The sequence below is a fragment of the Cynocephalus volans genome, chromosome 6, assembly GCF_027409185.1.
Source record: "Cynocephalus volans isolate mCynVol1 chromosome 6, mCynVol1.pri, whole genome shotgun sequence".
Taxonomy (NCBI): Eukaryota; Metazoa; Chordata; class Mammalia; order Dermoptera; family Cynocephalidae; genus Cynocephalus; species Cynocephalus volans.
In genome coordinates, this window is record NC_084465.1 from 50,896,066 (window position 1) to 50,913,329 (window position 17,264).

Sequence of the window (17,264 nt, forward strand, 5' to 3'; positions counted from 1 at the left end):
CTCTTCCCTCCCCAGAGGTTGGGGGATGGAACTGCCTTGGTCTTTCTGGTGACCAGCCCCCATCCTGAAGCTTCCTGTGGACTGCCATTCACTAGCCTACATTAAACTTATTAGCATACAAAAAGACAGCACTTTGGAGAGTCTAACCAAGGATTTTAGGGGTTTTATGCCAGGAGACTGCATAAAATCCAAATACATATTTCACAATATCACACTGACTTTCCATGTCTTAATCATCTTTTTGTTATTTTTGAGTAATTTAAATATTGAGACACAACTAATTAAATAAATTCTTGGAATTTGGTAATAATTTCAGGCAAGATAATTTGCTGATGAACCATATGAATTCTTTAAACAGTCTATATTCAAAGAAGACCAATAAAAGGCCCAGACTTCAAAGACCACACAAGTTATATGGACATACACATAGTGCATTTGCAAAAACATCTAAAGATGAATTTATAGGGGCTGGCCTGTTAGTCAGTTGGTTAGAGCACTGCCTTGTAACACTGAGGTCAAGGGTTCAGATCCCCTCCCTCCAAAAAAGAAGATGAAGTTCTTAAAAAGGAGTTTCTGCATTAGTAGAAAAGTTTTAACTAATGGACTTACTAATTAGCTCTAGCAAATAAGTTTGTGCTCTGGATAGTGAGATTTGAGTGACTTTTTCTTGCTGTCATACTTTTCAAAGGACATGTAATGAACCTTTATTACTTTGATAATCATAAAACTAGTTTAAAAACTAGTAATGAAATAAAGTATATGAGGAAATTAGGAGTGTAGTGAAGCACAGATAAGCCTATGAAAAAAATATCTTAATTTCCTAAAGAAGGCTATTACAGCGTGACTTTAGGTCAGAAAGTGATTAGTACACATCCTCTGAATTCCCACCGTCATGCTTTAAATAGAATGGGAAAAGGAAAAGATATATGGAATGCACATGGTTAGCAGTATGTGTTGAATGTAAAACTTGGGGCAGAATCTCTTCAATTCTTTTATCATCCTGTTTGAGGTTTCCTCAAAAACAAGACCCACTCTCTGGCTTTCTCACAAGGGAGGGAGAGGACACACACTTACTCTTTCCTGATAGAAATGTATATTAAGTTGACAAAAAACACCCCTGAAATCTCTCCCATTTCATTATGGAATTCCCAAATTACATCAAAGAAAAGAAACATAGGGAAAAAACCGGGTCAATATCATAATTCTGTTAGGTATGCTCTTCCTTCACAGCAGAGTCATCTCCTGCTAGTATGTAAAGGAAGTACTTTGGAAATTATCCCAAAAACCTGAGCAAATTGGAAAATTCTGGAGCAAAATATATTTTATTGTAATTTTTAAATTTTTTTCCATCTTGATTACATTACTGATAATAGTAAAGAAAGCTAACCTGCCCTTTCCATACCCTTAGGAAAAAGGAGCCTGTAAACTTAACTCATGCTATAAGTCCAAGTGACGCTATTGTTAGCAGGGAACGCATTTTGAACTATGACATGAGTACTCTACTGGACAGTCTCCAGAGTGACATTGCAGAATGCAATGAACCACGTACAGGACCTAGAGTAGATCCTTCTGCAGCCATAAAATCAAGTGTGCTGTGAAAACAATCCATATGCTTTTCGAGGCTAAAGAAGAATGGAGCCAGCACCTTTCTTGTTCCTCTGCACTTGGTGCAAAACGAAACCCATCAAAGCAATGGGGCAGGAGGGTGTCAGGGGATACTGACTCCAGGATGGTAATGATGATTATAACCATATGGTGCCAGGCACCATGCTAAAAATAGAACATTTCATTTATTCTTCCCTCCAAGGAATATTACTATCTCATTTTAAAGAATAGGGACACTGAGGCTTAGAATAAATCACTTATCCAGTTTCCTGGGTGAAGCCAGAATCTGAATCCAGAATTATCTGACACCTAAAAACAGTACCTTTAACCTCTTAGCCTGGCTATCTAATCTTTTCCTAAACCAGCAGTTTCCTTCGCCAAGAGTTTTTTCATTGTTCTGCTTTACATTGCATTTGAATTACTGCATCTGTTAATTGGCTCTGGGGATTAAGTGCTTACAGGAGCACAGGCCATATGAAAGTTTATTTTAAAATAAAATCATTTAATTATTTTATTTTTATTATATGTTGACAAATCAAAGATAATGGTAATGGATGGTAAATTTTTTATGCCTGAAATTGAATATATGCGGTCTTAATAATCATTGCATCTTTAATTCCCCATCTGTTTTGTACCACTTTTACAAAGATGTGTTATTGACTGTGCTGATTGTCAAAAGACTTAATATCTTTAAATGTGTTGGAGTCTGAGTATCTCAGAACCTACCATTTGGCAATCAGGAGTCAGCATTACAAAGATTAGAATTTAGGTTTGTAACATTACATTTTCAGTCAAGGCCAGCATTTAGGTGCAAATATGTGTTACGGAGAAGACTTTATACTCAACAACCAATTCTTAACTCTCCATTTGCAGGGATAATGGATGAATATTTAGAAATATATGTAACAATCATCTACAATGTTATAGATTTTTCCCCAGATATGACTGGAAATTATAGTCATGACCTCTCCGTTTTGTGATATATCAAATTGATCCTTTGTAAATTCTTCATTTCTACCTAAAAAGTTTAAACTTTGTAGAATGTTCTTGACAGAAGCATTAATATTCTGTCCGAAATTGTTTTAGCAGAAGAGACTCAGTTAAGGAATCCAAGTAATATGGTTCTATTTTCTTTGATATGAAACATAAAAATCTCAAAAAGATTATTTGTGTAAGTTAAAGCAGTTTCAGCAGTTTTGTACCTAAGCGCTTATCTTGCAACACAGCACTCCATATGCTATCCTGGATTCCTGCACGCCACATACATGTGATGGGCTGTATTTCATGGGTATTGCTTTATAAAATCATACAGGTGATGTTCCTGGTTTTTGCAGTTATATTGCTGTCTTTCACATGATCTCATTTTCCCTGCAGTTTATATTGGTCCATCATGTCTCAAATTCTGTTCTGGCAGAGGACAGTGCACTCGACATGGTTGCAAGTAAGCATTTTGAAATAATACTTGTGCTGCTTTTTAATGTGTACTTTATACTCTACAAGTCGTTTTAATTTAACATCCTTTTTTAGGCTTTCGATATCTTCTTAAGATCAAAAGTAGGATACTCCAGATGGAATTTAAGTGTAATTTAAATATATTCTGTAAGTAAAAGTTAATTAATAAATAAATTTTATATTAAGCTAAATTGTGAACAAATTAATCACCCCTCATGTAAATTCGTAAACAAATTTGAATTCCTCATAGCTTGATGGCTGCTCTTCCTGTCTTTAGTTACATTCCTTTTCGTGAACTCACTCTAGTGTTCATGAGTCATTTTAATTCCTAGCATGCTTTGTAAATGATTATAAAAATCAGTAATGACCCGTAGACCTAATGCTAAAGGAAACAGGAATGGGCCAAATTTAGCAGATTTAATAAGAAAATACAACACCTTTATATATAACTTTGCCATCTTGTTTACTTTGAAAATCATTTGTGTCTACAAAATGATCATAAAGTATTCTATAGAAAAATGATGTTGAATATGAAGTCTGAAATTATACATTAATAGTGTAAATATCTAGCCTCCACTGGCGAATTGTGTCATGTTTATACCAAGAATAGATATTCACATTTATTAAGTCATTCCCATATTAATATTTAATTATAAACCATCCTGGGAATTTCTGAAGCCACAGGCAATCTTTGATAAACAGATAAGTTTTCAACAGCAGATTACCTAGTTGATCTCTTCTTATCTTCCAAACAAAAAGATTAATTAATTAACTAGCTAATTAATGAATGAATAAAAAACTCAAGAAAGGGCTTTGAACCTGATCATTTAGAAATTATATTATGAGGCAAACACTTGTCAGCACTGAAATTAGAGTGGCAGGTAAACTTTTAAACTATATTTCAATGAATTTAATTAGCAAAGCGATCACTCTCTACAATGGAAATGTTTTACTTTATAAAGCACGTGAAGAATTGGAAAGTTTCTATTTATATTTCAAAACTTAATATGCATCTCTGTGCTTTTTAATAAAACTACCAATCCCCACCCCAAAGCACTGGCTTGTTATATCTATAAAACATTGGCTGGTGTTTTCCACAAGTTGTTATCTTCATCCATTACCCATAAATAAAATAAACACAAGGAGGCCAGATATTTTTGCAGTTCCTGAAGTCATCCTGAAAAGTTTTGAAAACAAATTATCTAAAATGATAAATCCTTCTGCTAAAGAAAATAGAAGATGGTATTTCTAAAAGACCTATCTATAATTACAGTACTTCATTTTTTGTGTACAGTATTCCTCTTAGCATGAAATGGCTTTATTAAGGCAGTCGTCTGTGTCCCCTATGATGGATGCAAACAGAAATCCAAATGGCAGTTTTATACTTTTGTACATCATTCTTTTTCACACCGTACATTATCCTGAATAATCATAGCCTTTTCCTCCTTTTGAGATTTTACAGAATATTTGCACCAATTAGAACTTTAGTTTTTCCCCATTTCTGACAATGTTTTATGTAACATTTATTGCCTTTGTTCATTTGTGGCTGGGCTAAACATTTGACCACTGCCTCCTTTTCCAGCAATATGCACTTTGGTGAGTTTGGGCAAAATTATGTGGAAAAGAAATTTATTTTCAATGCCATGCATTTCCTTTAAGCAGATCCTTGAATTTGGGGCCTCTGCAGATTTTTGTTTTTCTCCCCACTTTGTTGCCCTCATTACTACTGTCATTTGCTACTGAGATACCACTCTGTCCTCCTCCCTAACACTTTCTTACCTATGTCCAATCGCAGGCCTGGATTTCTAAACTCACAATTCACTAACCTGATAAGTCCAACCCTGTCAGAAATGCTAATGAGGAGAGAGAGCATTAGAAACCTTCCCTCACAAGTGTCATCCATACATCATAGCAGTGGGATCTTTTTTTCCTGACATACAGGGTGACTATAATACTACATTTAAGAGTGGGTAGATGAACCAGTAGGGAACATATTTGGAGTCAGGAGAGACTCATATCATTCCTGAAACTACCCTACTGTTATGCTGGAAAACGAAGGCTACAAAGGGTTTGTTTGTTTGTTCGTTTGTTTGTTTGTTTGTTTTAATATGACTGGGATCCTTCTCAGAGTTCTATACCAATTGCATGACCTTTGGATAAAAGTACTTTCAAAATCACTAAACAGGAACTGACTCAATGTGAGTCATCTCTAAATGATCACCAATTTCTCCCAATCACTTGTTCTAAGAAGATGCATTTACAATATTAAAAAATGCATTTGCTCTGAAATGCACTCTGATGATAGACAGTCTCGTTGGGGAGCACTAATTCCAATTTGTGCCATGGTAAACCACATTCAATTTCCTGACTTTAAAAAGTGTCCAATTTAGCTGATTATTAAAATCCTTTTTGGGAAACTATGTAGCTATTCAGAGTCTAAGTCCATGAGATAATGTGTGAAAGAAGGGAATTGTTTGAGTCTCATTTACATGTTCAGTAAATATTTTCCTCCTCCTTCCCTAATGCTGCTCAAGATGCCAAAACAACCCTCCAACTTCATGCAACAGTAGCTCTTGGCATTTTAGGGTCCAACTTTCTTGATAATCTGATGAAAACTGTGGACCTTCTCCCCCAGAAAATCCAATATATATATAAAATTTGGTATTTGATTTCAGCATGTTTATACATTCCATGGACCCTCTGGGAGGCCAGCATAGACCCCAGTTTCAGGAATACTGCTAAAGAAGTATCCTCTGAATCATGCCATAGTATCGCTTCATTGGTACACTTGCTTTATAGAAGGCTTGTTTTAGACTTCAGAAAGTTTTGAATGTTTATGTGAGAATCTCCCATCCAAAAGGACACCAATTTCATTTTATAATGTGCAATGTTGTAAATGTAGTGTGAAAGAAATAGTGTAGTAAACACAAAGGATTTGAAACTAATTCCTAATGAGTAAATTCTTTTAAATATAAGAAATTTCTGATATTCAACTTTTGAGTCATCTGTGATGAGGTTTTCTCATTGATAGAAGACTCAGGAGCTCCATATGTATTCTAGTTAGCTAATAAATGCCACACATTCTCACATCAGAGCAAGCAGATTGTTACTGGCGGGGTGGGGGTATTTTTCTTAAAGCACTACTAATTTGGGAGACTACAGAAAAGCAACACAGTTCTGCTAAGGACTTCTATCTAGGTCAAGGATGTACACATTCCCTTTATAATACCAATCTAAGTTTAAAGTAGTTAAAGATAGATTTATTTTCCAATAGCTTCCAAATATTTAAAGTGATTCCTATCACAAATATAACGTGTATTTTTACATTTGTTGTTAGAAGAAATTTATTCTAGATATCTTACTACAAGTATTTTATGTTGTTTTTTTTATAAATTTAATGGGCATCATTATGAATAAATTATATACATGCAATATACCTTTCACAAATATTTTAAGTTGGAAATGTGTACAACCGTAGATGCATTTTAGACAAACTGCTGGTCACAAGCTTTTTATGGAAGGGCTGTGAAAACACTGTGTTCTTCTTAAATATTTAGTCGATCAGCCCTATCAAGTCTTCAGATTCAGTATTTTCCAAAGATGCCTTATTTACCATTCAGTGAAATCCTGACCTCTGGACTTCTTCCTCCCCAAAGCAGATTTGGGAATCTCTGAAAGGACCAATGGTTTAATTTTACGATATTTCTTTCAGGTGTGACCCTGGATTTTCTGGCCCAGCTTGTGAGATGGCATCTCAGACATTCCCAATGTTTATTTCTGAAAGCTTTGGCAGTTCCAGGCTCTCTTCTTACCACAACTTTTACTCTATCCGTGGTGCTGAAGTCAGCTTTGGTTGTGGTGTTTTGGCCAGTGGTAAAGCCCTGGTTTTCAACAAAGATGGGAGGCGTCAGCTAATTACATCCTTCCTTGACAGTTCACAATCCAGGTGAGTGAAGGCATGGTAGAATACATACAGAAACCAGATACTAATGTTGGATTTAGATCTATTTTCAATTTCTTTTTTTTTTTCTTTTTTGATGATATATGCATCTTTCAATTTTAATCAGTTTGGCAGGAAGCTTACAGTTTACTTAGGGTTAATTTTCCCCAGTTTTTAATAAATTAGAAAGCTCACCAATGACTTCAAGATATTAACAACTGACTAGACTTTTAAAAATATGAAATGTTAGCATCAAAACTGTGTTCTTAAGCCACGGGATAGTTAATTATTTATGTAGTTTTATTTATTTGACAGCTTGCAGAGGCTGATTAGATTTACTCTGTATCTCCCCTTCCCCCAGTTCCTAATAAATAATGCAGTAAAGGAGTGATTGGCATTTTAAGTGTATGTACACAAGTACATAGTATACAAATGTATATATAAACATACAGTTATATTTTTATGGATATATCTATATGTAACACATTCACGATGACCTCTTCTTCTACACATATTCATACATCTCACAGTGAAATTACTTACATTTTGTAAAAGAGTGGAAGCCTACAGCTTTTGGGTCATTCATTTAAATTTGTTTGAAATTCCTTAAAGTCCAAAATGATTACAATTAAAAATGTTTATGCACACACTAATTATAGACAATTTATGTCTAGGTTTCTCCAGTTTACACTGAGGCTGGGGAGCAAGTCTGTTCTGAGCACATGCAGAGCCCCTGACCAGCCTGGCGAAGGAGTTTTATTGCATTATTCTTATGATAATGGGATAACTTGGAAACTCCTGGAGCACTATTCATATCTCAACTATCATGAGCCCAGGTATGTTGGAAAGTGTTTGGGAAAATTGTTAGAGTGATATCTCCTTCTTGGGGAAATCATAATTCAAAGGGTATAAAATTCCAGATATTTTTCCATTGAGAGATGGAGAAGACAAAGATTGATATGTCTTGCAATAAAAAGCTAGTAAGCCACATTCTTCTAATCCATTTGTCCCTCTGATTTATGATAATTTGAAGAAATTTATTCACATATTTTGAAATGTGCATATCAGGGAAATATTTTGATACCTAGGAAAGGGAAAAATGGTTAACACTGTTTTCCTCACTTAACTAGAAGGTAAACTATTAGATATGATTTTAATGTGACACTAAATTATAAATGCTATTAACAAATATTTGTTAGCTATATATTATACTATATTTTAAAATTATATGATATAATAATTCATAAAATATGATAGCCAATATGTTTTAAATTTTTCCATGTAATATAATTAAGTAATGAGTACAAAGAAATTTTTCTAGCATGTATAGAGTCCCTGGCAAAGGAAGAGTGTGAGGATATATTTAAAGCCCCTTCTTCAGTCCGCTTCTGTTTTTCTTTAGCTTATATATTTTATGTCCTGTAGTCACAATTGTCAGATTTGAGTTTTACTTGAAGCAGGGCCGTCCTTCAGTGTCGGCAGAATAGTAATAGTAACCCCTGTCTATGGTACAATTTTGGAAGTGTCCAAAAGATCCTCTTCCCTTCAAAAATATTTATTTAGATGCTCACTGAAATTCCTTTAAAAAGAGTAAGGGAAAAGGAGGATGGGAAATCACAAAAGTAAGGTTTAAATTTAAAATACCATTAGAGGAGGTGACACTATGGCTTGCATTCACAGTTGTGTATAAAGAACTAACACCATTTCCCTTCCTGGAGATACAATTTAATCTGAGGTAACAGGAAGGGGAGAGGGCTTTGGGCACTGAAGTTTGCATTGGCACTTGGAAAAAGACAGGGTTCAAGAAGTAGGAGAGGGGGCAATGATGATACGCTTGACATATTTTACAGTTTTGCCTATGGCTGCCTCTATATTTAAGTACAGTATTTACAAATAGATGAGAACTTTTATTTTCATAGAAAATTAAGTGGCTTGTAACAGAGATAATTAACAACTATTATGACTTATAAATATTATACATTATAAAATTTTTTAAATGTACCATGTAAGGCTAAACTCAACTTTCACACTCAGTAGAGACTCATGATGCTAAAGAAATGTTTCATAGACTCTCCATAGTAAGCATTAAAAGAAAATTAAACAGAAATCAGGGTGATGATGGAAGCATGATGGAAATATCACCATCCCAAGTTAACATGGCCTAAAGCACTGTTTTTTCTAACAAGAATGGACAGCTGCAAAATTCAGTAATCAATCTATATCATGAAATTTAATTAATCTTTGTTGATATGAAAAATAATTACACCTTTAATGTGCTATTGCAAAGATACATTTAATCTTGCCTGCCATTTGACAGAAACATTTTTCTTCTAAGCAGAGTCAAGGTGGCTCTTCAATGTTAGGTATGTGCATAGCTTGAAAGATTAAGATCAGAGTGGAGATCTTTCATTTCCTATCAGTGCACCTCTGTCCATGAGACTCTTCTTCCCTCCCCCTCTCTCTTACAAATATTAATAAAAGGTGACATGGAAGAAGTAAAATTTGATATATTCTATGTACTAAATTATATTTATATGACAAATAATAATACAAATGATGTAAATTCTTCATAGGAGAGTTAAATGTATCTTAATGCCTTTAGCCATTTGCTGTATTTCCTTTGGTATAAATTGCTGCCTGTAATTGCTGTGAATTCCTGATTATTCCTTTATTCCTTGGTTGTTCAAAAATGAAGTGTGAATCATAAATTAAATATGCTAGTTGACTAGCCACTATTACTCCTAGACAGTTTCAAATAATTGGCTTGCCTATGATTCATTCAGCAAATAAAAGAACTCTAAATGCTTGTTATTTATAAAATTTAAACTCTGGTAATATGTCTAAGTTAGCCTGTTAATTCAAACTGACTGGAATGTCTTATAAACCAATTGGTACTTTTTTTAATGTAAAATTTTTTATTACTGGTGAGACTAAAATTATTCTATCTTTGCTTTTAATTATAGGGCTTGTTTTTAATTCTAAAATCATTACGAAGTCCAATTTTAGTTTATTCTTATGTCTTGATTATTGTATTCGATCTCCTCTGTTTCTATCATGTCACCTAATTCCATAGTACATATCATTATAAAACATTTTTTTTAAATTTTATTTTGTCGATATACATTGTGGTTGATTATTGTTGCCCCTCACCAAAACCTCCTTCCCTCCTCCCTCCCCCCCAACAATGTCCTTTCTGTTTGCTTGTCGTAGCAACTTCAAGTAATTGTAGTTGTTATATCTTCTTCCCCCCCCGCCCCAGTTTTTGTGTGTGTGTGTGTGTGTGTGTGTGTGTGTGAATTTATTTATTAATTTTTAGCTCCCACCAATAAGTGAGAACATGTGGTATTTCTCTTTCTGTGCCTGACTTGTTTCACTTAATATAATTCTCTCAAAATCCATCCATGTTGTTGCAAATGGCAGTATTTCATTCGTTTTTATAGCTGAGTAGTATTCCATTGTGTAGATATACCACATTTTCCGTATCCACTCATCCAATGATGGACATTTGGGCTGGTTCCAACTCTTGGCTATTGTAAAGAGTGCTGCGATGAACATTGGGGAACAGGTATACCTTCGACTTGATGATTTCCATTCCTCTGGGTATATTCCCAGCAGTGGGATAGCTGGGTCATATGGTAGATCTATCTGTAATTGTTTGAGGAACCTCCATACCATTTTCCATAGAGGCTGCACCATTTTGCAGTCCCACCAACAATGTACGAGAGTTCCTTTTTCTTAGGGGCTGACCGGTTAGCTCAGTTGGTTAGAGTGTGGTATTATAAAACATTTTTTAAAAAAATAAATCCATGATAAGAAGACTGAGACAGAAAATTGATCTAAGTCTCTGGGTTCTCATCTGGAAATATTTTGATCAAACGGTTCTGTAGCTATTCTAACCAGCCAATATAATATGCAAACAGTAGTGAAATCAGGAGAAACTCCCATTCCACCCCGAGATGTGATGTAGAGGTTAAGAGCAAGTCTCTAGAACCAAGCTCCCTAGGTCCAAATCCTGACATTACTTAGAATCTGCTTAATCTTAAAGAGAATATTTAACCCCTTGTGCCTCTGTATTTGCATCTCTATCAGAGGTATACTAACAATACATACATTATCCAACCAGACTTTACTAAGTCTTTATTATATGCCAAATACTGCTCTTAAGTACTAAGACACAAAAACAGACAAAAAAAGTCTCTGTCTCTTGCTATAAGGATATTATTATTCCAGTTTCACAGATGAAGATACTGAGGCACATAGAAATTAAAGACCTTCCCTGCAATGGCAAAGTCGTTAACTATTAGCTGTCAGAGCTGGAACTCTAACCCAGGAGTCAGATTGTACAGACCCACAGTCTTAACATCTCTGCCATGAAAACATCAGTCACTTCAATTACTGCTATCACACACATACACACTTTATTTTCCTTAAAAGTTACCTGGGAAATTCTACTTTTTAGTTGTTATTTTTAAAAGTCATATTTATTTTCATCAGAAAGCATATTAACTGCTTTTAAAATTATTAATATAATGAAAAATTATAATTCTCTAATAACATAGTGCTGTTAGTTAAGTTATTAAATAAAGGCCTGATGTTTTCATTATGAGCCAGTTTAAAAATAGCTTAATTATTTCATTCCATTTCTTTATATATTTTATATATTATAAATAAATATATGTATTATTTGATAAACAAATATATATTTAGAAAAATTAAAGTGAAAATTACTAAAACACTTTAACTAAACTGCTCATCTAGTAAATTCACATTGGCAAAATATTCAGCACATTGTGGAAAGTATTTAAAAACTATGAATGTATTATAGATATGTCTTTTTAGTTCAAGAAGTGTTTTTTAATTCATATTTCTGTATTTGCATATTGATTTTTCATTATTTAAAAAATGTTTTCTCACATTGCAAAAAGTCCTACCAGCTTTTTACTGTTTGTATAATCAATGGTGATAGTCATGCTATTCTGCCCCATATACCTATGTACAAATTATTTAAAGGGACAATAAATATTATTTTTGAATAACTTTTAGTGATAAATAGGTGGAGCACATGGGAATTTTAGGGCAGTGAAACTATTCTGTATGGTACTCTAATGGTAGTTACATGTCATTATACATTTGTCAAAATCCATGTAATGTAAAACATGCAGAGTAAACACTACCTTAAACTATGGGCTTTGGTTGATAATGTTGTTTCATAACCAAGGTCCTACACTTATGGGATGTTGATGGTTGGGGAGGCTATGAGGGTAGGGGGTGTGCATATGGAGACTTTGTACTTTCTATTTAATTTTGCTGTGAACCTAAAACTGCTAAAAAAAAAAAAAATAGTCTGTTAATTAAAAAGAAAAAAAAAGAAAAGAAATTACATTGCCAAGTTGTGGCTTAGCGTATTTCTTTACACTGTGAAGATATGAAAATCAATCTGATTTCTGAGCAATTCCAACCTTGGACATTGAAGTTTTTAAATAATTTATTTCTTAAGGTTATCCAACTAGTCATTTGGCTTAAGAAGTTGTTCTTTGCCCACTAAGAAAAAAATCTCACTCTTTTCAGTGTGCCTTTATGCAAGCACCTCTCCTGGTGTTTAGTTGTATATTGATAGAGACAAATGTTCCATTTGCCATTTGCTTCACATCTCACCTTGTGTATGGATGTGAGCAGCATGGTACTGTGATTTATGGAGCTTTCAAGCAGATGTCATTGCAGTGGCAATTAATGTATGGTTCCTGCTCCTTTGTACAATAATTGCTCCTGGAAATTAGATATTATTCTTAATTTTCTTCTCCATTTGTCAGATACAGTTTTGTTGTCATAGCTACCATGACACAGCAAGTGACCTCGCACACTATGCTAAACTCATGGGAATGAGGAAATGCTATGGTTCCAACCAACCCCAAACTATAATATGTGTAACAAGCTGCCCGAGATCCTTTACCAGAATCTAATGAATCCTACCACTTCAACAACTGTTTCATTGAGTTAGCTTTTTCAAGACCGGATGTATGAAAGCAAAGTCACATTTTTTGGATGTATTTAGAAGACTTTGTTAGAGTCAGACAGGAAATTGGAAATCTCAAAAGAATGTAATAGTGGGATAACTATTTTCTAAATACCATATTTTAGAAAAAACTATCCCACTGTAAATATTTGTATGTGTAATCTGACCTTTGACTTTTAATTTTTCTTTTAGAATAATCTCCGTAGAATTACCAGATGATGCAAGACAGTTTGGAATTCAGTTCAGATGGTGGCAGCCGTATCATTCTTCCCAGGGAGAAGACGTCTGGGCTATTGATGAGATTATCATGACATCTGTACTTTTCAACAGCATTAGTCTCGACTTTACAAATCTTGTGGAAGTCACTCAGTCTCTGGGGTTCTACCTTGGAAACGTTCAGCCGTACTGTGGCCATGATTGGACACTTTGGTAAGGATTTCATTGTTGTTGTTGTTGCTACAATTTACATTAGGAATTTGAACATAAGGATGATCTTCTGGTCCATTCAGCACTTAGTCATTTGTTGACAGGTACATACTGAACATCAACCTCTTGAAAAATTGATATTATGTCTACAAGTAGGATGTCTTGGGAAAGAGGACTGAAAAAAAAATACTAACAGATTTAAGTAAATATAAAATTTCACCACACTAACTTCAAATTTTTGTTCCCCACAGTTACATATAAAAACCCTCTTCAAAAAATGTTAGTAATTAAAGTGACTGCCATATTCTCCCTTCACAAAGGCCTATGATGATCATAGAGAAACGTGAAATCATTCTAGTGACTATTTTAATAACATTTCTTGTGAGTAGTTCTATTTTTATGCTGTGTTACATAAAGTCCAAGACGTTTTTCATCCTTGATTTGTTAACCTTTAGTCCATTTTATCAAGCAATATGGGGCCAGTAACTCATGTAGTTAATGTTAGTGGGGTTTCAAGATTGTGGGATATCCTAGTCAAGGTACCCTCCATTTTTAGATTTTTTTCTCCCTATGTTCATATGCAAACTTAATTATACTATAAACAGAAAATAAATAATTTCAGACTGTGATTAGTTTTCATGAACATCAGTAGATGATACGACAGTGATTAATGGGGGTTAGGAGCTGACTACTTTGCATAGGGAGCTCTCAAGAGGCCTCCCAGAGGAGGCTACCTTTGGATAGTTCAGACAATGGATACAACATGTTCCACTCATCAGAAGGTGGAAGAACAAGAAAGTTGCATCCACATGAAGATCTGAAAGAAGACAGTTCTAAGACTGGAAACAGCAATGCAAAGACTCCAAAGCGAGAGTAACCATGGCTTGTTCAAAGACCAGAAGGGAGCTCAATGGTGCTGGAGCCCAGCTAGTGAAGGAGTGAATGTCAAGGATGGAAACCAAGAGATGTGCAGAGGCCGGATCATGTGGGGTCTCCTAGGCCCAGAGATCCTGATTAAAACTCATGTCTACATGAATCGGAAACCCACAACCTTCACCATTGTGCATACTGCCCCTTCTAGGTTCCTTTAGGACTGTGAACATGATTGAGGAATAATTCTAAAGGACTTTTATTTTCTGTTGAGTCATGGTCAGACCAATTTAATTCCTCCTGATGAATCTCGCTGAAAGCTATTCACCACCATTGTCTCCAAAGAGCATATCATAAATGACCCATCAGTGACCTTATCATAATTAGAGGTAAATTTTACACACCATTGCCCAGAAAATTACCTTTGATGGGAATTGTGCATGTACAGTCACATCTCAAACACAGCAGGATAAAATTCTAGCATCAAAATGATGGCTAATGGAATAGAAGTACAGCTGGTCACTTTTGCTGCAAGCACTGTCAAACTAGATAGAATGAAATTTCTATATGACAAAGTAGGAAAGGTTATATTGCGTGTTTTCTATTTGATAGCCTCAGATTCTTGTTTTTATGGATGTTCGTTCTTAGTCCTGGAGCCTTCAAAGAAAATAAAGGGGTGAAGCAAAGAAAAAGAAGATATAAAGATGTAAACCAAAATGAGATTCCTTAGAATTCTATGCTATGAAAATTTAAATTGATCTGAATTAACAGTAATTTTAATTGGTCATGTGCAGTAAACTATATCCCTCAAGTTTGTGTAGTAGGATTTTTTTCCAGTACTTCTAATACAGCAAAGAGTCATATCACAAATGCAAGTCCTGTATCATGTTTATTTTCATAAATAGTTAACATCTGCTCAAATAAACTCTAAAGTTGCTGAGCATTTTAATTTAACACTTGGGTTGAATGCATGATAACAGCAGTTTAATTTCTGTGCTTTGATCAAAACCCTAAGAACAATATCCTTTCACACCAGTCTGATGAATATTCTTAACCCACCACTGCTTTAATTGGTGGAGATACATTTACTTTGTGAAAGTACAATCACAGTAATTATAGAAAACCATAAGAAAATATAAATAATTGTACAATCCCCACAGGCACCTTGAGCAGCACCGTAGGAGTTTTATTAACAACCACATGTGAGCAATCAGATTTGACTTCCTGATCTTCTCTGAAACAAAAAGGAGTTGTCTTGGTTATGAAACAACAGAGTATACTCTGGTGGTGATAATGAAACTAGAGAAACACATTAACTACTTTAATAAGGACATGAAAAATGCTCACTGCTCATTAAAATGAAACAACATGGAAGATCTCAAACTGTTCCCATTTTCTTAGCCAATGAGTCAGAATAAAACCCCTTTTAATGACACTGTTTTCTCTCTGCTGCTGTTGAGGAATATATTCTCCAAGATTTTAAGTGAACTCACTTTGAGGATGTTTTTCAGATACTTATTATAATACTGAAATTCAAGTGATGGTTTTGACCAACTATTTATTATAACCTCCTAGGCCTAAAACAAGCTGTTTTTTAATGTAAAATCTTTAGAACATATTATCTTATTAAGTAAAAATTATTTAAACATATTTAAATATGTGGTCTCTGACCTTCAATGGCCTTTTTTTCTCTCAAGGGAGATTTTGAAATGTATACATGGTCTGTACAAATGGCTGGTGTTAAATTGGCTTTTCCCAGCTGTGAGATCATTTGGTTCTCATTTTCGAACTCATGACACTCCATGAGCATGGATTGTTGTTACTGAGAGCATTCTCCAGGGAAACTTTGGACAATAGCTTTTTCATTAGAAAGATTACAGTCAATGTTCTATAAATCACTTTACAGCATGTCATCCTAGAGTATTTTATTCCAGTGGAGAAATGAATTACTTTTAATTCTTTGTAATACTTTCCTTTCTTCCATATATAATATCTGAAATCAGAACCTCTGTCTGCTTTAAGTCTTTAAAGGAGTTTTTCAAACCTCTTACACATATTTTAATATCACTAAGGGAATAATTATAATTGAGGTTTGTTAAATATTTCATCTGACTGGTACTATTAGTGATAATACCAAGGGACATTAACATTCCTCTGCCCTACCTAATTAATTGTCTAAATACAACAGGTGGGAAGGACATTGCTGTCATATTTATAGAGATCTGGTTTTAAAATGTGTACAGTTGTGAGGAGATAGTGGTCACAGCATATTGGAATTGGCAATTGTTTTTGGTAGTTATGATGTGATGGAAACATAGGCTTTGAGGTCATGCACCTGAGTTCAAATCTGGCACTGCCACTTAGAACCTTGGAAAATCAAAGCAGGGCAATTTTAACTGAGGCATTTTGAGGAGCATATTTTGATGAAGCAGTTTTAACAAGGTTGCATCAAAGCAACTCTATTAAAATCGGAAATATCTTGAGTTTTCTTACTAAATAATGTACCACAGACATCCCTGACCTCCAACTCCTCCCCAAACTTTCACCCGATCTTTGTCTTTTATCCCATCCACGACCTAGTGCCATCTCTAACCCTTATCACAACTCTAGCCACTTTCTCATATCTGAGCCTCACTCCAGTGCCAGCGCCTAGTAATGGGCTAGGAATTAGGCACAGTGAGAATGCCAGTCTTGCACATCATTTTGTGATTTCTAGAAGAAGACATTTTAAAGGTTTCATTTTTAAATTATCAAACATGTCTCCATATCAAAACAGTAACATCAAAAGGCCATGTATTCAGGGGAATTTATTTAGCCTCTCTGAACCTGAGTTTTTCATCTGTAAAGTGGGAGCAATAATACCTACTACCAAGATGGTTGTAAAGATTAGATAAGGTTACAGATTAACGTTCCTACCACGTGTCTGCCTTTTCCATTCCCTTCACTGTCTAGATGAAG

The 17,264-nt window shown here is 34.6% G+C and overlaps 1 protein-coding gene across 2 annotated transcripts in view; it reads left to right on the top strand.

Annotated features, from left to right (window-relative positions):
- RELN (reelin) overlaps nucleotides 1–17,264 on the top strand; it is a 466,847-nt gene that overhangs the window by 317,599 nt on the left and 131,984 nt on the right. For both annotated transcript variants that reach the window (XM_063099074.1, XM_063099073.1), the window contains exons 17-20: nucleotides 2,980–3,046; nucleotides 6,770–7,003; nucleotides 7,672–7,833; nucleotides 13,203–13,439. In XM_063099074.1, coding sequence (XP_062955144.1) covers nucleotides 2,980–3,046; nucleotides 6,770–7,003; nucleotides 7,672–7,833; nucleotides 13,203–13,439 — 700 coding nt within the window. The remainder of the gene's footprint in view (nucleotides 1–2,979; nucleotides 3,047–6,769; nucleotides 7,004–7,671; nucleotides 7,834–13,202; nucleotides 13,440–17,264) is intronic.